General features: G+C 42.9%; 1 protein-coding gene across 2 annotated transcripts in view; it reads left to right on the top strand.

Annotated features, from left to right (window-relative positions):
* Window positions 1-7120, top strand: part of RHCG (Rh family C glycoprotein) — a 236053-nt gene extending 228933 nt beyond the window's left edge. For both annotated transcript variants that reach the window (XM_069766218.1, XM_069766217.1), the window contains exon 10: window positions 3882-7120. In XM_069766218.1, the coding sequence (XP_069622319.1) occupies window positions 3882-3971 (90 nt within the window). In that variant the 3' untranslated portion in view covers window positions 3972-7120. The remainder of the gene's footprint in view (window positions 1-3881) is intronic.
* Window positions 7121-23794: the final 16674 nt, after the last annotated feature.

The following is a 23794-nucleotide window of genomic DNA, read 5'->3' as shown; positions in this document are numbered from 1 at the left end:
TTCATCGCTAATTTTTCTAGTGTTGCTAAACCGTTGACTGATTTGACCAAGAAAGGTGCTGATGTGGTCAATTGGTCCTCTGCGGCTGTAGAGGCTTTTCAGGAGTTGAAGCGTCATTTTTCTTCTGCCCTTGTGTTGTGCCAGCCAGATGTTTCGCTCCCGTTTCAGGTCGAGGTTGATGCTTCTGAGATTGGAGCAGGGGCTGTTTTGTCGCAAAGAAGTTCAGATGGCTCGGTGATGAAACCATGTGCCTTCTTTTCTAGAAAATTCTCGCCTGCTGAGCGCAATTATGATGTTGGCAATCGAGAGTTGTTGGCCATGAAGTGGGCATTCGAGGAGTGGCGACATTGGCTTGAAGGAGCCAAGCATCGCGTGGTGGTCTTGACGGATCACAAGAATTTGACTTATCTCGAGTCTGCCAAACGGTTGAATCCTAGACAGGCTCGATGGTCGCTGTTTTTCTCACCGTTTTGATTTTGTGGTTTCGTACCTTCCGGGCTCTAAGAATGTGAAGGCTGATGCCCTGTCAAGGAGTTTTGTGCCTGACTCTCCGGGTGTTCCTGAGCCGGCGGGTATTCTCAAAGAGGAGGTAATTTTGTCTGCCATCTCCCCTGATTTACGGCGCGTGCTGCAGAAGTTTCAGGCTGATAGACCTGACCGTTGTCCAGCGGAGAAACTGTTTGTCCCTGATAGATGGACTAGTAGAGTTATCTCTGAGGGTCATTGTTCGCTGTTGGCGGGTCATCCTGGAATCGTTGGTACCAGAGATTTGGTGGCTAGATCCTTTTGGTGGCCTTCTTTGTCACGGGATGTGCGTTCTTTTGTGCAGTCCTGTGGGACTTGTGCTCGGGCTAAGCTCTGCTGTTCTCGTGCCAGTGGGTTGCTTTTGCCCTTGCTGGTCCCGAAGAGGCCCTGGACGCATATTTCCATGGATTTTATGTCAGATCTCCCTGTCTCTCAAAGGATGTCGGTCATTTGGGTGGTTTGTGATCGCTTCTCTAAGATGGTCCATTTGGTACCCTTGTCTAAATTGCCTTCCTCCTCTGATTTAGTGCCATTGTTTTTCCAGCATGTGGTTCGTTTGCATGGCATTCTGGAGAACATCGTCTCGGACAGAAGTTCCCAGTTTGTTTCGAGGTTTTGGCGGTCCTTTTGTGCTAAGATGGGCATTGATTTGTTGTTTTCTTCGGCTTTCCATCCTCAGACAAATGGCCAAACCGAACAAACTAATCAGACTTTGGAAACATATCTGAGATGCTTTGTTTCTGCTGATCAGGATGATTGGGCGTCCTTCTTGCCTTTGGCTGAGTTCGCCCTTAATAATCGGGCCAGCTCGGCTACTTTGATTTCGCCTTTTTTCTGTAATTCTGGTTTCCATCCTCGTTTCTCTTCAGGGCAGGTTGAGCCTTTGGACTGTCCTCGTGTGGATACGGTGGTGGACAGATTGCAGCAGATTTGGACTCATTGGTGGACAATTTGACATTGTCCCAGGAGAAGGCTCAATGTTTCGCTAACCGCCGTCGCTGTGTTGGTGCCCGACTTCGTGTTGGGGATTTGGTTTGGTTGTCATCTCGTCATGTTCCTATGAAGGTTTCCTCTCCTAAGTTTAAGCCTCGTTTCATTGGTCCGTATAAGATTTCTGAAATTCTCAATCCTGTGTCATTTCGTTTGGCCCTTCCAGCTTCTTTTGCCATCCATAATGTGTTCCATAGGTCGTTATTGTGGAGATACGTGGCGCCTATGGTTCCCTCCGTTGATCCTCCTGCCCCGGTGTTGGTCGAGGGGGAGTTGGAGTATGTGGTGGAGAAGATTTTGGATTCTCGTATTTCGAGACGGAAACTCCAGTACCTGGTCAAGTGGAAGGGTTATGGTCAGGAAGATAATTCCTGGGTTTTTGCCTCTGATGTTCATGCTGCCGATCTAGTTCGTGCCTTTCATTTGGCTCGTCCTGATCGGCCTGGGGGCTCTGGTGAGGGTTCGGTGACCCCTCCTCAAGGGGAGGGTACTGTTGTGAATTCTGTTATCGAACTCCCTCCTGTGGTCATGAATGGTACTTCGGCGAGTTCTGTCCATGGACTCCCTCTGGTGGCTGTGAGTGGAGCTGCTGCTTCTGAGGTTCCTTCCACAGGTGACGTAGTTTGTTCTTTGGCTGGCTGTTCTATTTAACTCTACTCAGATCGTTACTCCATGCCAGCTGTCAATATTCTTGTACTGGTTCAGTTCGCTCTTGGATCTTTCTGGTGACCTGTCTACTCGAGCAGAAGCTAAGTCCCTGCTAGTTAATTATTTGTTCATTGTTTTCCTTGTCCAGCTGGCTATCATGACCTTGCTTTGCTAGCTGGAAGCTCTGGGATGCAGAGTGGCACCTCCGCACCGTGAGTCGGTGCGGAGGTCTTTTTGCACACTCTGCGTGGCCTTTTTGTAGGGTTTTGTGCTGACCGCAAAGATACCTTTCCTATCCTCAGTCTGTTTAGTAAGTCGGGCCTCCCTTTGCTGAAACCTGTTTCATTTCTGTGTTTGTGACTTTCATCTTAACTCACAGTCAATATATGTGGGGGGCTGCCTTTTCCTTTGGGGAATTTCTCTGAGGCAAGGTAGGCTTTATTTTCTATCTTTAGGGCTAGTTAGCTCTTAGGCTGTGAAGAGGCATCTAGGTCGTGTTAGGTACGCTCCACGGCTATTTCTAGTTGTGTGATAGGATTAGGGGTTGCGGTCAGCAGAGCTCCCACTTCCCAGAGCTTGTCCTGTGTGAGTTTAACCATCAGGTCGTTCCTGGTGCTCCTAACCACCAGGTCCATAACAGGAAGGTGTATGTCCCATTACATCTGGCGTAGAAGTAACACAGCATTTCAGAAAAGGAACATCATACCAACAGTAAAATATAATGGTGGCAGTCTGCTTTAGGAATTGGAAGACTTGCTGTGGTAAATGGAACCATGGATTCTGCTGTCTCCCAAAAATTCCTGAAGGAGAATGTCCGGCCATCTGTTTGTGACCACAAACTGAAACGCACTTGGGATATGTAGCAGAACAACGAACCAAAACACACCAGGTATCCTACCTTTGTGTGGCTTAAGAAAAAGAAAATTAAGACTTTGGAGTGGCGTAGTCCAACTCCTGACCTTAATCCAGTTGAGATGCTGTGGCATGACTTTAAAAAGACGATTCATGCTAGGAAACCTTCCAATGTGTCTGAATTTTAACAATTCTACAAAGATGAGTGGGCAAAAATTCCTCCAGAGCGTTGTAAAATACTCATTGCCAGTTATCGCAAACACTTGACTTCAGTTGTTGGGGTGGGTATATAGTATATATATTTTCTGTACTACTATTACAAACAGTACAGCATTTCCTATTCTTATTCTGACTAATATGAATAAATGTCCAAAAGTTGGGATAAGAGATGAAGCTATAGAGGGAGCAAAAATTACACTCACACCTAAGGGTTGTCGAAAATATCCCTCTACCTCATATGAGGACTTTCCACACAGGCAGTGTACCACAAATAAATATTAATTTACTCTGTGAAATCAGCCAAATCATAACATGTTTTTAAATAAGATTTATTAAATAAATGTTCCGGGAGTATTCATTTAATAAAAGCGTCTCTTCTTTGTTAATGTTTCAGAAGGCGCCTTACCAAGTAGGGAACTGCAATATCTAGACACAGAAACATTTTTGTAATGATTCTAAAAGAAAAGTGATCACATTTTTTATAATTTACAAAATAAATGTTTATTTATGGGACCAATCAATTCAGTGTCATGTCATTGGTTTTAGATACTGCAAATAATCCAGTATTCAGTATTCAGTTCTGTTCTATGACAAGTAAATTCCTAAATTAGGGATTCAGTATTATTGTTATTGTTCTATCTCCATAGGTTCCAGGAGAAGAAGAGGAAGACTTGGACATTGCCAAACATTATGTCACCCATATACCTGAGCAATTGAGGGAAATCAATGGAAACTGATGCATTTGTCAAAATCTTGGCGTAACATATCATGCAAACTGTGCCTTGTTTTTGTACCAAGTTTTTGTAGTTGAGTTTTATAGATTTTGTTATGGTTAATCCATACATAGTGGATTTGCTGTAATTTTGTTGAGTAGATTTCACACCGCAAAGCCACAGAAAATTTAAGTTTAACACATAAGTAGCTTTTAAAAGCAGAAACACAAGCATGCTGTAAATTCTGCAACATGCACCTTCTGCAGATGAAATGTCACTTATTTTCAACACAGATTTCACCCTTTTAATGTACTGTTGGTGATATCTATTGTGAATTCTGCAGCCCAAGTAGGACTCAGCATTAGTGTGTCTAATTATTGCTGTTTCTGAAGATGGATGAGTTGTTCAGTTAAAGCGAACCTGTCTTATGATTCTCGCTGCCCAAATTACTTGAATCAGTCACTGGCTGCATTATTGCAGCTGTGTATACTTTAGGCCTCATTCAGATGATAGTATTTTTCACATATGCAAAAAAAAAAACTGGTATCGATGTCATCAGTGTTTTGGATCAGTGTGTCATCAGTGCTTGGTCCATTTGTCCATTTTTACGATCAGTGTAATATCCGTGTCTCCATTTTTACCATAGAGTCTGGTCCATTTTTCCATTTTTACTATCAGTATAGTGTCTGTGTGACCATTTTTACTATAGTGCCTGGTTTGTGTGTCTGTTTTTACCATCAAGGTGGTCATCTGTGTTTTTCATGGATGGATAAATAAATCACAAAACTTCTTTATATTACAATGTTAAATACAGACAGCACTCGAATGGCATACTGATCACTGATGCCATCGGTGTGCTGTACCTGTTTCTCAAAGACCTATAGACTTGTATTGGCACTTGTCATCCTTGATACTGGAAAAAATGGACATGTCTCTGTGAGTTTGGCACCGACACACAATTTACTAATTAAAATGGACATGTGACTAGCACCATAGATTATCATGGGTACGTAGTCTATCCATGAAAATCACAGAACATGTACCTGAAACAAGATTGTCTGAATGAGGCCTTAGAGAGAGAAGGTACGAATGTTCCGAGAAAACATAACTTAAAAATCTGGCTGTGGAATATGCATCTCTTATCAGTTTCCCTTTAAAATAGCACTCCAGAAGATATTTTTTTTACACATATAAAGCTTAGAGTTCTAGCTGTGTAATTTGGTTAATCCCAGTTTAGCTACATTCATACATTTTCCACCTGAATTATGGGTAACTGTTTCATGTGGTCTACAGTCTGACAACTAGTCTAATTTATGCATTCATGTGCAGTCTGAGAGTCAATCTCTGAATGCCTTTAAAATACAGGATGTCATCATCACCAATTAAATCTCTCCAAGCATTTTTACCCTCTGTGATCCTCTGTATGGAGACCAGCTGACAGGCAGAAACCTATCACCAGCAGGTGGCAGAGGAGTCTGACTAAAAAAAAACCAAAATAGAATATGTTAAGGCTCTTTTCACATGCTCAAACTCACTGCTTTGCCACAATTTAAAAAAACAAATGTCAAAATCATTGAAGTTTTATACACAATTATGGCATAAAGAGAAAAAACACAAGGTGAATCTATTGTGTGAACACAGACTAATACAGTGCGAAAGAGGGGGAGAGTATAGAAAATTGCCTAATAAAAAAAACACTAATAAAAAATTAATTATTGTATAGCTTTCATTTAAAAAAAACAGAATATAAAATGTTTTCTGTACTGTAATTGGTTGCTTTAGACAACAAAGACAGTTTATTTATGCACTGTGAGTCCATTCCGAGAAAAGCACAACACAAATGTTTGTTGTTGTTGTGCATTTCCATTTGGCTATGTGCATACAACGCCTTTTTCAGGAGGATTCTGCCCCCAAATCCACCTGAACAAGTACTGTAAAAGCGCTCAATACAATGAACCTAGTGCACAGCAATGTCAAAATGACATTGCTGTGCACGTGTTCCATCTTGTGCCACATCATTTAACCAATTCAAGGTATGTAAACCCTGAAGTGGTTAAAAGTAGTCACATGTCCATTCTTGAGGTGGTCTCTGCTAAGAAACCACGTGTTCGCTATACTTGTGAGCACAGGGCAAAAGATGTCCGTGACAAAGCCGCTGCAAGAATGAAGGCAGAACCGCCTGCAAAGCAACTTCAGGATAATGACATCAAAGAAAAACTTGGCATCTAAAAGATGCCATGCACACATAGCCTTAGACAGGTTCATGAATTCTTTTGACTCTACAGTGTGGGAGAGGATTGAGATTCAATGTCACCCTTAAAATAGGAGCAACCACAATGTAAGAAGACCACCATTACAAAACCACAGGCATCATGGGAAATGTAGTCTGTATTAGGGAAAACATATCAGAGAGCAAACAATAAGAAACGGACAAGAAACTAAAATGTATATTCAAAGACATATGTACATAGTTGCACTACATAAGAAAAAAAATGGAATGCATAAGTGAAAAGGGAAATATTGACTGAAGAGATCTGCACGGTATTACACGGAATTGCATTTTAGTGTGTATATTAATAAAAAAAAAAGTAAAAAAAAAAAGCATTTGAAAGTAAATACCTTTTAGTGAAATTACAACTTATCAGATCCATGACATTATTTAGTATGTCATACAAGTATTCTTCCAAACTTAACACACATTAAAACAAAAACTGGTGCCCATTTATATAGTATAAAGACAAGCAATGTATGAGTGGTCCTACCTGGTTTGTAATAATAGAAATGTTACACTTGAAATACAGATGTCTTAAAATAATCTGCTCCTTAAAGGGAACCTGTCACCCCGTTTTTTCAGATTGAGATATAAATACTGTTAAATAGGGCCTGCGCTGTGCGTTACTATAGTGTATGTAGTGTACCCCGATTCCCCACCTATGCTGAGAAATACATTACCAAAGTCGCCGTTTTCGCCTGTCAATCAGGCTGGTCAGGTCGGGTGGGCGTGGTGACATCGCTCTTTTCTTCCCCAGCTTTCCGTTGGTGGCGTAGTGGTGTGCGCATGTCGCAGTGACGAATCCACTGCGCGCACGTGAAGCAAAAGCGCGCGTTCTGCGCTATTGCCCCTGTCATCGGTGGGGGCGGCCATCTTCCTGGGGCCGCGCGTGCGCAGATGGAGTGCTCTGCTGCACGGGGCTTCAGGAAAATGGCCGCGGGATGCCGCGCGTGCGCATTAGAGATCGAGGTGGCCATTTTCCCAAAGCCGAGTTTGCATCTCGGCTTTGGGAAAATGGCCGCCGCGATCTCTAATGCGCACGCGTGGCATCCCGCGGCCATTTTCCTGAAGCCCCGTGCAGCAGAGCACTCCATCTGCGCACGCGCGGCCCCAGGAAGATGGCCGCCCCCACCAATGACAGGGGCAATAGCGCAGAACGCGCGCTTTTGCTTCACGTGCGCGCAGTGGATTCGTCACTGCGACATGCGCACACCACTACGCCACCAACGGAAAGCTGGGGAAGAAAAGAGCGATGTCACCACGCCCACCCGACCTGACCAGCCTGATTGACAGGCAAAAACGGCGACTTTGGTAATGTATTTCTCAGCATAGGTGGGGAATCGGGGTACACTACATACACTATAGTAACGCACAGCGCAGGCCCTATTTAACAGTATTTATATCTCAATCTGAAAAAACGGGGTGACAGGTTCCCTTTAATTACACTGGTGGGCAATGACAGAGGAGGGCTCCTGTGCAAGAACAGTATATGGACCCTTCACAGGCCAATAGCTCATCATAATGCATAATTCCATCTGCTATGGAGGTGTAAATGGGCCCATGCACAGGTTGCACTAATGATATCTCTGTCCCTGTGTGAAGAAACAGGATTGTATTTTAATTAACCAGATGACTATTTTAACAAACCAAGGAGAATACTCTGTTATCTATGCTTTTTCTTGTGTAAGTCTGTAATATTGACTTGTCAAGCTAATATTTCATATAACATAGTGTGCTTTTATCTTTGATGACTAGTTATATTTGCTGATATGCTAATTATGCATTGTGTTATGGATCCAGTTTGTTGACTTTGAAAGCAGAGAGGGAAAACTATGCAAATAGATTAAATAATCAAGTAGTGCTACTTGATTTCATGACCATTCTTCCCCTTATCTGTGATGTTGGACTGAAGGACACTTGTTAAATCTAAAAATAGGCTACATGCCTCTTTATAAAGAGACTCAGAGACAGAGAGACTGAAAAATAGAAACAGCCAGAGATTCTGCCAAGACATCCATACATCAAAAAGGACCAGAGACAGGACAACAGCCATTTTAAATCATGGCTCCACCATGAGGGACATGGATCTATCATTCTACAGGAAAGAAACAACCTAGGGGTTTTCTGCCCCAGTTGGAAGAATACAGATCTGCTCCATTGACCAATGCTGAACCATGGATCCATTTGAGAACCAGGTTGTGACTCTCAGGTTAACTGGCCTTGTACCTCAATGGACTGTCATCTTCTTACGCTTTTCGTTACCTCCTCTCTGTGTGCATGCAAAAGGTGGAGTAACTGACTCTGGAAGATGAAGCCAGGTTGTGATCCTTGGATCAACTGGCTTTGTATGGACTGAATGGACTGTCATCTTCCTACGCTTGTCGTCTTTACTTTCTGTGTGCGTGCCACAGGTGGGGTAGTGACACTGGAAGCTCTGAAGCAACATCTACCATTATGCCGGTGAATCAGCAGAAGGGTGAGGCTCTGTAATATGCTCCATCTTGTGGAATTTTGCTGAGACTGTTCTGTGTATTTATCTGCCTGTTTTGTGGTTCAATAAAGCATTGCTGCACTGTTTTATCTTTACCCTGTGTTGTCTGAGTATCGTTATGCCCACGTTAAAGGGAGAGCAGGCTTTCGGCTGGGCGATCCCTGGTCCATGCGGTTTTGGCTAACGGACCTAGTAGCCCACTGACCCCCCGTGTCTCCACACCCTGCTACACTTTATAAGTAGTAACACCTTAAATACGGTATATGAGCTGTAACAGGTTAACCATAAATGTTGATATTTTGGAAAAGATCGTTATTGTAAACCAGTGAAACATGAGAAAAACCTATGATGCACCGTCAAGTTTAAATGTCATGTATTTGTAAGGTGGTGGGTTTGCTCCTGCTTTTCTGATAATAAAAGGGTGTACCCAAGGCACATATTTTTAGATATGCACATAATATGTTATAAATGTCTGATCATTTAAGACCACACCTCTAGGACCCCTCCCAGTCACTAGATTGCAGGGTCTTGATGCTCTTCACTGTGGTTAAATTGAATGGAGCTATATGACCGTGCATGTCTATGGGGCTCATTGAGATACCTAAATGCTGTACCTTTGTAGGCACCAGACAAGAATGGAACAAAAGTGCGACCATGCTAAGCTATTTTTATATGACGACAGTGAGGATGAATGCTAGATGGGGACCCACATTCTGGTAATGGGGAGGGAGAGTAGGCAGATAAGTTGTTAACTTGGGCCGAAAGGTGGCAGATGCGGCTTAACAATAATAAATGTAAGGTTATACAATGGGAAACCACTGGGTAAATCTGATATGGAGAAGGACCTAGTTTTTCCTAGCTAATGATAAACTTACCTGGAGCAGCCAGTGCCAGGCAGCGGCTGCCAAGGCAAACGGGATCATGGGGTGCATTAATAGAGGTTTGGATACACATGATGAGAGAATTATACTGCCTCTGTAAAAATCTCTGGTTAGACCGCACATGGAGTACTGTGTACAGTTTTGGGCACCGGTGCTCAGGAAGGATATTATGGAACTAGAGCGAGTACAAAGGAGGGCAACAAAATTAATAAAGGGGATGGGGGAGCTACAATATCCAGAGAGATTAGCAAAATTAGGATTATTTAGTCTAGAAAAAAGACGACTGAGGGGCGATCTAATAACCATGTATAAGTATATAAGGGGACAATACAAATATCTCGCTGAGGATCTGTTTATACCAAGGAATGTGACGGTCACAAGGGGTCATTCTCTGCATCTGGAGGAGAGAAGGTTTTTCCACCAACATAGAAGAGGATTCTTTACTGTTAGGGCAGTGACAATCGGGAATTCCTTATCTGAGGAGGTGGTGATGGCGAACTCATTCGAGGGGTTCCAGAGAGGCCTAGATGTCTTTCTGGAGCATAACAATATTGTATCTTACAGTTATTAGGTTCTTTAGAAGGACGTAGATCTGGGGATTTATTCTGACGGAATATAGGCTGATCTGGATGGACAAATGTCTTTTTTCGGCCTTAGTAACTTACTATGTTATGTTATTTATCATGTGGATGGGGAAATAATGTATGTTGTGAGTAAACCCCTTTAACTTTATTACAGAAGTAAAGTGAGGCTTGTAATGCCATCTATACCTATACAAATACATGTGATTGGAGCCAACAAAACCAACTCCATGTTGTTTTTTACAGTAAAACACAATATTTTTCTGGCAGTGAAAGGTTTGCTGTGATTTATATATTGGGTATAAAAGAGATTTGTAACAAAATGCTACAAAGTTAAATTAGTTGTCAGTTTTTGTAAAATTTATGGAAAGAGCTGCAAATAAATAATAAATCAGAAAAAAACATAAAAAAAACTCACTACTCACTTCTTTGATCCCTTGATAATCCAGTGCAAATACTCAGTTGGCTCCTGTCAGTCATATGACCACTGCAGACAATTACTGGCCACAGCCATCACATGCTGTACTTACTGGCATCATGACCCTGCACTAAACGGGCCAGTTGTACCATCTGCGACCTTTACTGGAGAAGTGGGGAATAGGAGGAATATGTGGTGTTGTTGTCTTTTTATTTTATAATATCTATAGCTCTTTTTTTTCCTTAAATTGAAAAACTCATTTAACCCATTAACCCCCAAGGGTGGTTTGCATGTTAATGACCTGGCCAATTTTTACAATTCTGTCCACTGTCCCTTTATGAGGTTATAACTCTGGAATACTTGCATGGATCCCGGTGATTCTGACATTGTTTTCTAGTGACATATTGTACTTCATGGTAGTGGTAACATTTCATCGACATTACTTGTGTTTATTTGTGAAAAAAATTGAAATTTGGCGATAATTTAGAAAATTTCGCAATTTTCCAAATTTGAATTTTCATGCCCTTAAATAACAGAGATGTCACACAAAATACTTAACAAGCAACATTTCCCACATCAGCACAATTTTGGAACCAACATTTTTTTTTTATAGGGAGTTATAAGGGTTAAAAGTTGACCAGCAATTTCTCATTTTTACAATACCATTTTTTTTATTGACCACATCACATTTGAAGTCAATTTGAGGGGTCTATATGAAAGAAAATACCCAAATGTGACACCATTCTAAAAAATGCACTTCTCAAAGTGCTCAAAAACACCCTTCAGGTGTTTCGCAGGCATTTTTGGGATGTTTTAAAAAACATTTTAACTTTTTTCACAAAAAAATTTACTTCTGATCCAATTTGTTTTATTTTACCAAGGGTAACAGGAGAAATTGGACCCCAAAAGTTGTTGTCCAATTTGTCCTGAGTACGATGATACCCCATATATTGAGGGTAAACCCCTGTTTAGGCTTACGGGAGAGCTTGTAAGAGAAGAAGCACTGTTTTACTTTTTCAACGCAAAATTGGCTGGAATTGAGATCGGATGCCATGTCGCATTTGGAGAGCCTCAGATGTGCCTTAACAGCGGAAACCCCCAATTATAATTGAAACCCTAATCCAAACACACCCCTAACCCTAATCCCAACCATAACCCTAACCCTAGCCACACCCCTAACCCGAACATGCCCCTAACCCTTATCTCAACCCTAACCACACACCTAACTCCAACACACCCTTAACCCCAACACACCCCTAACCCTAATCCCAACCCTAACCACAGCCCTAAATCCAACACAGCCATAACCCTAATCCTAACCATAACCCTAACCACACCCCTAACCCTGACACACCCCTAACCCTAATCCCAACCGTAAATTTAATCCAAACCCTAACCTTAACTTTAGCCCCAACCCTATCCCTAACTTTAGCCCCAACCCTAACCCTAACTTTAGCCCCAACCCTAACCCTAACTTTAGCTTCAACCCTAGCCCTAACTTTAGCCCCAACCCTAACTGTGGCCCCATCCCTAACTTTAGCCCTAACTCTAACCCTAACCCTAATGGAAAAATAGAAATAAATACATTTTTTAAATTTTATTATTTTTCCCTAACTAAGGCGGTGATAAAGGGGGGTTTGATTTACTATTTATAGCGAGTTTTTATAGTGGGTTTTTATATTTGGCAGCTGTCACACACTAAAAGACGCTTTTTATTGCAAAAAATAGTTTTTGCATCACCATATTTTGAAAGCTATAATTTTTCCATATTTTGGTCCACAGAGTCATGTGAGGCCTTGTTTTTTGCGGGACGAGTTGTTTTCATTGGTACCATATTGCAGCCCGTGACATTTTTTGATCGCTTTTCGTTCCGATTTTTGTTAGGCAGAATGAACAAAAACCAGCTATTCATGAATTTCTTTTGGGGGGCGTTTATACCGTTCCGCGTTTGGTAAAATTGATAAAGCAGTTTTATTCTTCGGGTCAGTACGATTACAGCGATATCTCATTTATATCATTTTTTCATGTTTTGGCGCTTTCATACAATAAAAACTATTTTATATAAAAATAATTATTTTTGCATCACTTTATTCTGAGGGCTATAACTTTTTTATTTTTTTGCTGATGACGCTATACGGCGGCTCGTTTTTTGTTGGACAAGATGACGTTTTCAGTTGTACTATGGTTATTTATATCTGTCTTTTTGATCGTGTGTTATTCCACTTTTTGTCCGGCAGTATGATGATAAAGCGTTGTTTATGCCTCGGTTTTTTTTTTACAGTGTTCACTGAAAGGGTTAACTAGTGTGATAGTTTTATAGGTCAGGTTGTTATGGACACCGCGATACAAAATATGTGTACTTTTATATTTTTTTTATTTACATAAAGAAATGTATTTATTGGAACAATATTTATTTATTTTTATTTATTTAGGATTTTTTTTTATATATATATTTTTACACAATGTAATTTTTTTTTTTTTAGCTTTTTTACTTTGTCCCAGGGTGTGACATCCCTGTACAGAATCAGATGCTGATCTGACACTTTGCAGAGCACTGTCTCCCATATACTGTAGGTTAGGACATAACCCGTATGACAGGTGAAGCAGGCCTTTTTATAGGGTCTCTATCATGACCCGGGCCCTATAAGTATCACTGTGTCTCCTGGGTGTTCAGTTCAGCTGTCCTGCCGGTTTCAGCTATGCCACTTCGAGTTTAGCATGGCCACGGTCTTCTGGCTACCGGAATCTGCGCCAGCCAGAGAGGTAGCTGATTCACTTCTCTGCTCCACTGGTGTCACTCTCCTGCACCTTTTCTCTCCTGCACACATTCCACAAGCTTGTTCTTTCCTTCACTGTTTTCTTCCTCTAGGAGCTTTAGTACCTCAGACTACATGGCCCCTTCAGACATTCTGACACTCTTTGTCTTTCTGCTCCCTTCTCTGTCCTCTGACAGAATACTCACTCATGCAGCGCCTCAGGGTCCTTGTCGTTGCAGTAATGTCATTCTTCCACCAGGGGGAGTGCTATTACGTCTGAGGGCAATAAAGGAGATCACCTTACCAGGTATCACAAACCACACAACACACTTCACACTCCAGCCCACCAGGGGGAGCTATGCTCCTATCTATCAGGGCACTCCTCTCCAGCGACTTCTCCTGCCACAGCTGCTGACTCCGTTCCTGTGACTGATCTTGCAGCAGCCGTCACCTTTGCTGCTGCAAATGCCCATACTCAAGCTACACAGACCTCCATCGCTGCACATGATCTAACAATCCTTGAAAAACAGACCAATGGTGTTTATCTGGCACGGGGTGTAGCCCTGGATTCTGCCTTTCCCAGGCCCAAAAGGGTTGTGTGCAAGGTAAAGCCCTTAAAGCCGTCTAAGTAAATGTTGACTGAAAAGAATGTAAATAGTTAACTGTTTATCTTTTGCTGCTACTTTCACGTACTGAACCCGTCTAGGGATAACTCTTAAAGGGGTCCCCTGCTTAAAGGGATCCTAAGTTTTGCACAAGTTTTATCAAAAGAACTGCAGAATCATGGACTGTTGCATGATCACAAACTGTCCACTGTAAATAGTTTGCACCTGCTTAAAGGGGCTTTCTACTGGTTTTACAAAAGGAGGCTTTTACAGAGACTGCCTCTTAACAGAAATGGCTGTGAAATCTTACTGTAAAAATAACTGTTTTGCTTTACAGACCTGAAGAAAAACCCGTTGATGTGGCAGAATTCCAGGTCAGGATTACACGTCTTGTAGCTCACCCAAGTCCAATGTTGGGGGTTCGTCACGGGTCCCTCACTCACATCGCCTTTAAATAGACTTGAATTTTGATGATGTGATTAATGCTTTGCACTACCTCAGAAAAAGACTTGACTTTGCCCTTAAAGGGATTGGTTACTTGTTGCACTGTGTTGAAAAGTTAATATATTATAGAAGTAATAGATAGTTAGTTAATGTAATAAAGAGAAAGTAGATAGTAGTAATGTTTACATAGCTGGTAGTATGTAGCTAATATGGTAGAATTAAGGTTAGATAGTTAAAATGATGTACTGAGAATAAAATTGGAAGAAAGATACAGTGAGCCCGTAAGGGGGCGATATCTGTTCTGCGTTTCAATTAAGTGAACCCATGGGGGTCAGTGAGTCATTTAGTGAGTACTTAGTTAATTAGTTAAAAGACTTTGCAATTAGAGAAGAATAACTGTTTTGCACTTAAATAAAGAATAAGAATGTTTGCACTTCATAGTACGGGTAATAGTATTTTAGAGTTAATACAAGATGAGCCAAGCAGTCATGTAAATATGTTATTGCTTGCAATGTTCAAGTGTTCTCACCTCCCGCAAAGGGACGTACAGTTAAATTAAATTGTTTTAAAGCATTTCAAAAATTGCATGTCTTTTGCTAATGTATTATTGTTTTCTTTCCCAGTCCAGGAGTACTGGATTTAACAGGGGGGGAGTGAAGCGCCACAGGGTCCTGGTCATTGCAGAAAATGTCATTCCTCCACCAGGGGGAGTGATATTACGTCTGAGGGCAATAAAGGAGATCACAAACCAGGTATCACAAACCACACAGCACACTTCACTCTCCAGTCCACCAGGGGGAGCTATGCTCCTATCTATTAGGGCACTCCTCACAATTAGGTAAAACTGGTGGTCTGGATAGGAAGTTAGGCAATAGCTGACTGGGCTTCACCCAGGCAGTACCTGTCAGGCAGACAGAGGAAAGGAGGAACATCTAGTAGCTGCAGACAGAAGGGTCCCTGACAGGGGTGGGATCCTGTCAGAGGCCTAGACAGAAGGCCACGGAGCTGCGCCTGCTTACCAATGCAGCAGCATCCTAAGAAAGAGACATTGAAGGGAATTGTGTTGCTGAGAGTGAGAAATGAAGTCATAGCAAAAGGAGAGGAAACCAGAAGGAGTTCTGCCCTGTAAAAGGCTGCCTCCTTTCTGAGTCGTAGAAGCCGGTAGCTGTAACACTGAGGGAGTCATCGTCTCCAAGCCTGGCTCCAGCAACTGGCAGGACAGCTAGTTCCATATTAGTTGCCTGACCATATATCCAGGAGGCACGGTGGCAACTGTGGGGTCCAGGGCGTGATAGTGTCCCTGTAAAAAGCCTCAGGCCATCAGTCATATGGGTTTGTCCTATCCTTACTATCAGTGGGACAGAGAGAGAAAGAGACATAACAACTAGAACATCTACAACAGTTGTGAGGACCTTACTGAGAAGCTCAGCAGGAAGGTACTACAACACTCAGGCGCTAGAAGAAGGCTACTGATTTACACCTGGATAAGGGGACTCTGGATTTGCCTTCGGACCGGCCGGACTCTGCCTGCCCTGTGATCTGGTGCTCTGGACTGTAGATGCTGAACCTTCAGTAAAAAGATAAAGAGACTGCACCCTTGTGTCCTCATTCTTCACTGCGCCTCACACCATCCACCCTCTACACTTCGGGAAGCCTTGGGGATATACTTCACCTGTGGGAAGGTATACCATCTAGCTGCCATAACATCACCCCAGCAGACCCCTAAGCAGCGTCGGTCACCCTGACTGAATACCACAGGTGGTGTCACGAACATTAGCCCTTTAAAGACCTTTCCCCCCTTTTATCAACGGACGCCCCTAGGGCCACGGACCGGGTCAGCCACTGTGACAACCCCTTTAAGAACCGAAGGGCCCGACTCCGAGTGCCCCACTGCCTTACTGGGGGCAATCCACTCACTAACTGACTCTTTCCCTCCAGACAAGAATGCATTTATAGGGGAGTTCACCCTATACCAGGTTTAGAGCTCCCCCTTCTAGCCTCTGGCCTGGAGTGTGAATGTGTAGTGTGTACGTGATTACCTGGTGAAAGTTATCCTTCATCGCTTCCAAGCGTGACATCACTCTCCTCGTGGGAAAAGCAATGACACTGTGACAACTAGGACCCTGGGGCATCACACTCCCCCCCATTAAATCCAGTACTCCTGGTCTGGGAAAAGGAAACAACAATTATTACAGGATAATAAAATACATATAATAATAGCACTCAAAAAAGGGTTCCTTGTAATATGAACACTCCTATTTGTCCAAAAATATGAACTGTACGAACTAGCGAGGAGAGACAATTATACACTAGAATAAAACATAACTTTTAATATAAACCGCCTTAAAACCTGATGGATAATTCTCAAGAAGACACGACAGTGATAAAGTGCAAATAAGTGCTCGACGCAACCAGTGCTCAATAAAAAATGGATTGATCTCATCACCAAATATGCAGTTTCTTTCACGGGAGCATCTGTATAGCTTGAGGGGAGGGGAAGAGTTTCTATTGTACCCCGGTCGTGCCCCTGCAGTGCTCCTGCCTTTACAAGGGTGGTACTCAAGTAAGGCTAGTATATTGTACTCACCAACACCATGTAAAGTTTCCGTATGCGTTTCCTCCCCCATGCAAGGGATTCATCAGGGGAAAAGAAATGTAAAAATTGTGGGAGTTTTATTTTAGAAGCCCCTACATCGGGAGGTGGCTCCAATGTCTAATATTCAAATTTCAGGTTAGGACTGTTTATTTGGTAACACACCTTACCAAATAAACAGTTCTAACCTGAAATTTGGGGTATTGGACATTGGAGCCACCTCCCGATGTAGGGGCTTCTAAAAAAACTCCCACAATTAGCTTTGCGGAACCTGGTTTTTGCTAGTATTTCCACACTGTTAGCTGCTGTATGGGCCTCTACTGGGTATCCCATAAGGTCAGTTTTTGGGTGCTTCCAGCATATGGCTTCTTTTGGTCTGTACGCCTTCAGGGGCAATGATTCTGGTGTTATTGGGTCAGTTAAATCATGTCTTATGTCTATAATGTGGTCCCATGTTACTGTAACGGTGACTATCTGGCTAGATGGTAAAGTCGGCAGGGGTTCTAAGGGTCCCACTAGGGTGTCTTCAGCTACCAGGGCAATTTGCGTAACTGTCTCGCCAGCGCCGGTGTCTTTTTCCTCCGCTGGGGTCAGGATCATTTGTTGTGGCGCCTGGTCCACGGGCTGCAGGGCCTTGTGCTGCAGCGTTGTCATCTCCGTTTGCTTTCCAGATGTACCTTACTTTCAGGCTCTATCGGGGTTACAGGTGCAGACTCCAGGTTTTCCGTCGGCGCCGCCATCTTGTTCAGCAGGACCTTGCTTTCCGGCTCCACTGGGCCTGTGAGCGCTGGTGGTACGGTCTGAAGCTGTGCAGTTTTCATCCTCTAGATCAGGGACTCCTTCTATGCGGTTACCGCTGTCATCTGGGTCCGCAGGATTCGTTGGGCCAGCTCCTCTATTTCTGCGCTGAAAAGCTCCAAATCCATGGTAGGTTTCAGGTCCGAGGTTTCTTGTCGCTGCGGACCGGGGACATCTGTGTTGGTATCGGCATGTTCCGACGGCTCTCCACTGCTGTCCGCCAATTCAGTTACTGGGTAGAGTGCAGCAATGCTGCGGCCACGCTTTCCCGTGTCTTCTTCCTTCTTTCCTCAATTTCGTGGGCGGTCTCTGCTCCACTTTCCCACCGGCCATCTCCAGGGGCGGATCCGTCCTGGTGACGGACATGTTTTTCTGGCATTAAAATCTCTGTAGTGGGTGGATCCAGCTTTCGTGCTGGTTCTTGAACTCCACCCATGGCAACACATCTTCTTCCTCCTTTATCCGCCTCGTAGTGCAGCAATGGTGGCCATTAACAATTTTACACAGGCCATTATAATCCATGGTGCCCAGGACCCATTCCAATGGGTCAGTCTATCCTGTTTGTGACTCCAAGATGGAACGCCCATCAGGGCCATGGGGGACTCAGTACCAGGTTCTGTACTTAAGGGGACGTGTCACGGTGGCGACCCGGCCCGTGGCCCTGGGTGTCCATATAAAAGGGATATTGGTTAAAGTTCGTGTTCATGATGTCACCTGTGGTATTCGGTCAGTAGGAACCGACACTGCTTAAAGGGGTCCTCTGTGGTGATGGTATGGCAGCTAGATGGTATAACTTCCCATAGGTGAAGTATGTCCCCAGGGCTCCAGGTGAATAAGTGAAGATGGTGAGAAGTGCAATGAAGAACGAAGACACAGGTTTGCAGTTTCTTTACCTGGTTTACTGAAGCTTCAGGCAACCGCAGTCCAGGGCACCAGATCACAGGACAGGCAGTGTCCAGCCGGCTTGGAAGCAAATCTAAAGTCCCCTTCACCAGGTGGAGATGAAAGCCTTCCTCAAAGCGCGGTGGTGTTGTAGTCCCTTACTGCCTATGGCTTCTGATAAGGTCCACACAGTTAATATCTGTCCCCCATATAGGTTAGGACATAACCCGTAAGATAGGTGAAGCAGGCCTTTTTATAGGGTCTCTGTCATGATCCGGGCCCTATAAGTATCACTGTGTCTCCTGGGTGTAAAGGCGGACAGGTAACTTGAAGTTCAGCTGTCCTGCTGGTTTCAGCTATGCCACTTAGAGTTCAGCACAGCCACGGTCTTCTGGCTACCGGAATCTGCGCCAGCCAGAGAGGTAGCTGATTCACTGCTCTGCTCCATTGGTATCACTCTCCTGCGCCTTTTCTCACCTGCACACCTTCCACAAGTTTGCTCTTTCTCTCTCTGTTCTGTTCCTCCAGGAGCTGTAGTACCTCAGACTACATGGCCCCTTCAGACCTTCTGACACTCGATGTCTGTCTGCTCTCTTCCCTGTCCTCTGACAGAATGCTCACTCTTTCCCTCCAGACTAGAATGCATTTATAGGGGAGTTCACCCTAAACCAGGTTTAGAGCTCCCTCTTCTGGCCTGGAGTGTGAATGTGTTGTGTGTATGTGATTACCTGGTGAAAGTTATCCTTCATCGCTTCCAAGCATCACTCTCCCCATGGGGAAAGCAATGCCACTGTGACTACTAGAAACCTGGGGCGTCACAAAGATCACAATTGAAACCAAATAAAAAGGGAAGAAGTTGAATCAGTCTTTGCATTGTTTGTCTGTGTGTGCAGCGCTAAGCATGGAGAACAGAAAAAGAAGAGATTTGTCTGAGGACTTGAGAACCAAAGTCTATCTCCAGAGATCTTGATGTTTCTTTGAACTATCCTTCGACATTTGAATGCGGCACTCATATTCAACACTGAATAAATCAATATGTTTCCATTTTTCTATCATTTGCATATGATTAACATGTCTATTAGTGATGAGCAAATATTCGCGTTACTCGAGATTTCCCGAGCACACTCGGGTGTCCTCCGAGTATTGTTTAGTGCTTGGAAATTTAGTTTTTATTGCTGCAGCTGAATGATTTACATCTGTTTGCCAGCATAAGTACATGTGAGGGTTGCCTGGTTGCTAGGGAATCCCCACATGTACTTATCCTGGCTAACAGATGTAAATTATTCAGCTGCAGCAATAAAAACTAAATTTCCGAGCACTAAAAAAAACTCGGAGGACCCCGAGCATGCTCAAGAAATCTCGAGTAACGAGTATATTCGCTCATCACTAATGTCTATCCATCCTGTGATTTCCATAATTACATGACTTTTTCTTCTTGGTGCTTCAATTTCATTGTTCAGGTATGCGTATAAAATACAGTAGCACTAGGTAGACAATATAGTGTTGTTATGTGAGTAAGGTGTAGAAATTATTATCTAGCATTACATTATTATCCAGACATTTTTGAACCCCTGTATTGCTCCCAACCCCCTTTTCTTTTGTTTAATTCCTCCATATTGCTCTAGATATATGAGCCTTTCTATTGGGAGAAAATGTGAGAAAAGATAGCACTAAAATTAGCACTCAATGAATTGGAATTGTATGGAGGGATTAAAAATAGGCAAAACCAAAACAGCAAACTCGGGGAAGCAGCAGGAATAAAATAAGAAAACAAACTATACTTTTGATCTGTTCAGAAGCCTTGCCAACAAAATGGATGAATTAGAATTAATGGTGTTGGAGCATAATTATGACATGGTGGGGGTATCTGAAACGTGGCTGGATGAGAACCATGACTGGGCTGTTATCTTGCAGGGTTATAGTCTGTTCAGAAATGACAGAACGGATAAGCAAGGGGGAGGGGTGTGTCTATATGTAAAATCCTCCTTTAAACCCATCCTGCGTGATAATATAGGTGAATCTAATGAAAATGTAGAGTCCCTGTAGGTGGAGATAAGGGGAGGGGAAAAAATAATAAATTACTGATAGGGGTTTGTTATAAATCTCCAAAAATAATGGAAGCAATGGAGAATATCCTCGTAAAGCAAATAGATGAAGCTGCGACTCAAGGAGAAGTCATTATTATGGGGGACTTCAACTACCCTGAAATAGATTGGGGAATGGAAATCTGCAGTTCCAGCAAAGGTACGGTAATCGGTTTTTGACAACTATAAGAGACAATTACCTTTCACAATTGGTTCAGGACCCAACAAGAAGGGGGGCACTGCTAGACCTAATATTAACCAACAGGCCAGACCGCATATCAAATATAAGGGTTGAGGGTCACTTGGGGAATAGTGATCACAAAATAATAAGTTTTCATGTATCCTTTAATAAGATGTGTAGTAGAGGGGTTACAAGGACGCTAAACTTCAGGAGGGCAAATTTCCAACAGATGAGAGATGATCCTAGTGCACTTAACTGGGGCGATATCCTGAGACATAAAAATACACAAAGAAAATGGGAGACAGTGATAACAAAAATTCCCCATTAAGTGTCACCGGCTTAACCCAGCAGGAAGTACATAAGCGTCTAAAAATCACTAAAATTGACAAATCTCTGTGCCTGGATTTAATACACTCCCCCGTACTGCAGGAATAAAGTACAGTCATTGATAGACCATTATTTTTAATCTTTAAAGAGTCCATAATAACAGGGTCTGTACCACAGGACTGGCGTATAGCAAATGTGGTGCCAATATTCAAATAGGGGACAAAAACTGAACTCGGAAATTACAGGCCAGTAAGCTTAACCTCTACTGTGGGTAAAATCCTGGAGGGCATTCTAAGGGATGCTATGCTGGAGTATCTGAAGAGGAAAAACCTCATGACCATGACCCAATACCAACATGGGGTTACTAGGAACCGTTCCTGTCAGACTAATCTGATCAATTTCTACGAAGAGGTAAGTTCCAGACTGGACAAAGGGAACCTAGTGGACGCAGTGTATATGGACTTTTCAAAAGCTTTTGCTACGGTGCCATACAAAAGGTTGATACATAAAATGAGAATAATGGGGATAGGGGAAAATTTGTGTAAGTGGGTTAAGAGCTGGCTCAGGGATAGGAAACAAAGGGTGGTTATTAATGGAGCACACTCGGACTGGGTCGCGGTTAACAGTGGGGTACCACAGGGGTCAGTATTGGGCCCATTCCTTTTTAACACATTTATTAATGACCTTGTAGGGGGCACACAGAGTGGAATTTCAATATTTGCAGATGACATTAAACTCTGCAGGGTAATCAATACAGAGGAGGACAATTTTATATTACGGGATGATTTATGTAAACTAGAAGCTTGGGCTGATAAATGGCAAATGAGCTTTAGTGGGGATAAATGTAAGGTCATGCACATGGGTAGAAGTAATAAGATGTATAACTATGTGCTTAATTCTAAAACTCTGGGCAAAACCGTCAATGAAAAAGGCCTGTGTGTATGGGTGGATGACAAACTCACATTTAGTGGCCAGTGTCAGGCAGCTGCTACAAAGGCAAATAAAATAATGGGATGCATTAAAAGAGGCATAGATGCTTATGAGGAGAACATAATTTTACCTCTATACAAGTCACTAGTTCGACCACACTTAGAATACTGTGTACAGTTCTGGTCTCCGATGTGTAAGAAAGACATAGCTGAACTGGAGCGGGTGCAGAGAAGAGCGACAAAGGTTATTAGAGGACTGGGGGGTCTGCAATACCAAGATAGGTTATTACACTTGGGGCTATTTAGTTTGGAAAAACGAAGGCTAAGGGGTGATCTTATGTTAATGTATAAATATATGAGGGGACAGTACAAAGTACTTTCTGATGATCTTTTTAATCATAGACCTGAGACAGGGACAAGGGGGCATCCTCTATGTCTGGAGGAAAGACGTTTAAGCATAATAACAGACACAGATTCTTTACTGTAAGAGCAGTGAGACTATGGAACTCTCTGCCGTATGATGTTGTAATGAGTGATTCATTACTTATATTTAAGAGGGGACTGGATGCCTTTCTTGAAAAGTATAATGTTACAGGGTATATACACTAGATTCCTTGATAGAGTGTTGATCCAGGGAACTAATCTGATTTCCGTGTGTGGAGTCGGGAAGGATTTTTTTTTCCCAGTGTGGAGCTTACTCTTTGCCACATGGTTTTTTTTGCCTTCCTCTGGATCAACATGTTAGGGCATATTAGGTGTTATGATCCGGTGACCTTGGAGCAGCATGAAAACTTTCACTGGAGTAGGTGGTAACTATACTGACCGCAAATCCTGATCTTAACACCGCAACTAGAAGTAGCCGTGGGGTGTACCTAACAAGCCCTAGACACCTCGTCACATCCAGAGGACTAAATACCCCTAAAGATGGAAATAGGAATACTACCTTGCCTCAGAGCAGAACCCCAAAGGATAGGCAGCCCCCCACAAATATTGGCTGTGAGTAGGAGAGGAAAGACACACACAGTCAGAAAACAGGATTTAGCACAAGAGGCCACTCTAGCTAAAATAGGAAAGGATAGGAAAGAGTTCTGTGCGGTCAGTATTAAAACCCTTCCAAAAATATCAACAGCAGATTATACAAAAAATTCCTCCATCTAACTAAAGACGTGGAACGTATATCTGCAACTCCAGAGACTACTAAACTCAGAGCAGGAATATAATCAAAAAAACAAGCACACAGCTTGTGTGCCATAGAAAAAGAAACATACACTTATCTTTGCTGAATTGGCAGCTAAGCAGGAGAAGCCAGACAGAGATCCAACACTTCCCAAGAAACATTGACAACTGGCAAGGACTAATGAGTCCTGCAAACCTAAATACCCCAGTCAGAATTGCAATCAGCAGAAACACCTGTCCAGGACTGCAGCCCAGAGACAACTGCATTACCACCTACAACCACCGGACGGAGCCCAAAAGCAGAATTCACAACAGTTAGGTTAGGCTATGGGTTGAACTAGATGGACTTAAAGTCTTCCTTCAACCTTAATAACTATGTTACTATGTTACTATTTAAGGGAACATAAGGATACCCCTTTACACAAAAAA

Source organism: Ranitomeya imitator, chromosome 4 (genome assembly GCF_032444005.1).
Source record: "Ranitomeya imitator isolate aRanImi1 chromosome 4, aRanImi1.pri, whole genome shotgun sequence".
NCBI lineage: Eukaryota > Metazoa > Chordata > Amphibia > Anura > Dendrobatidae > Ranitomeya > Ranitomeya imitator.
This window is presented reverse-complemented; position numbering and strand designations above follow the sequence as displayed.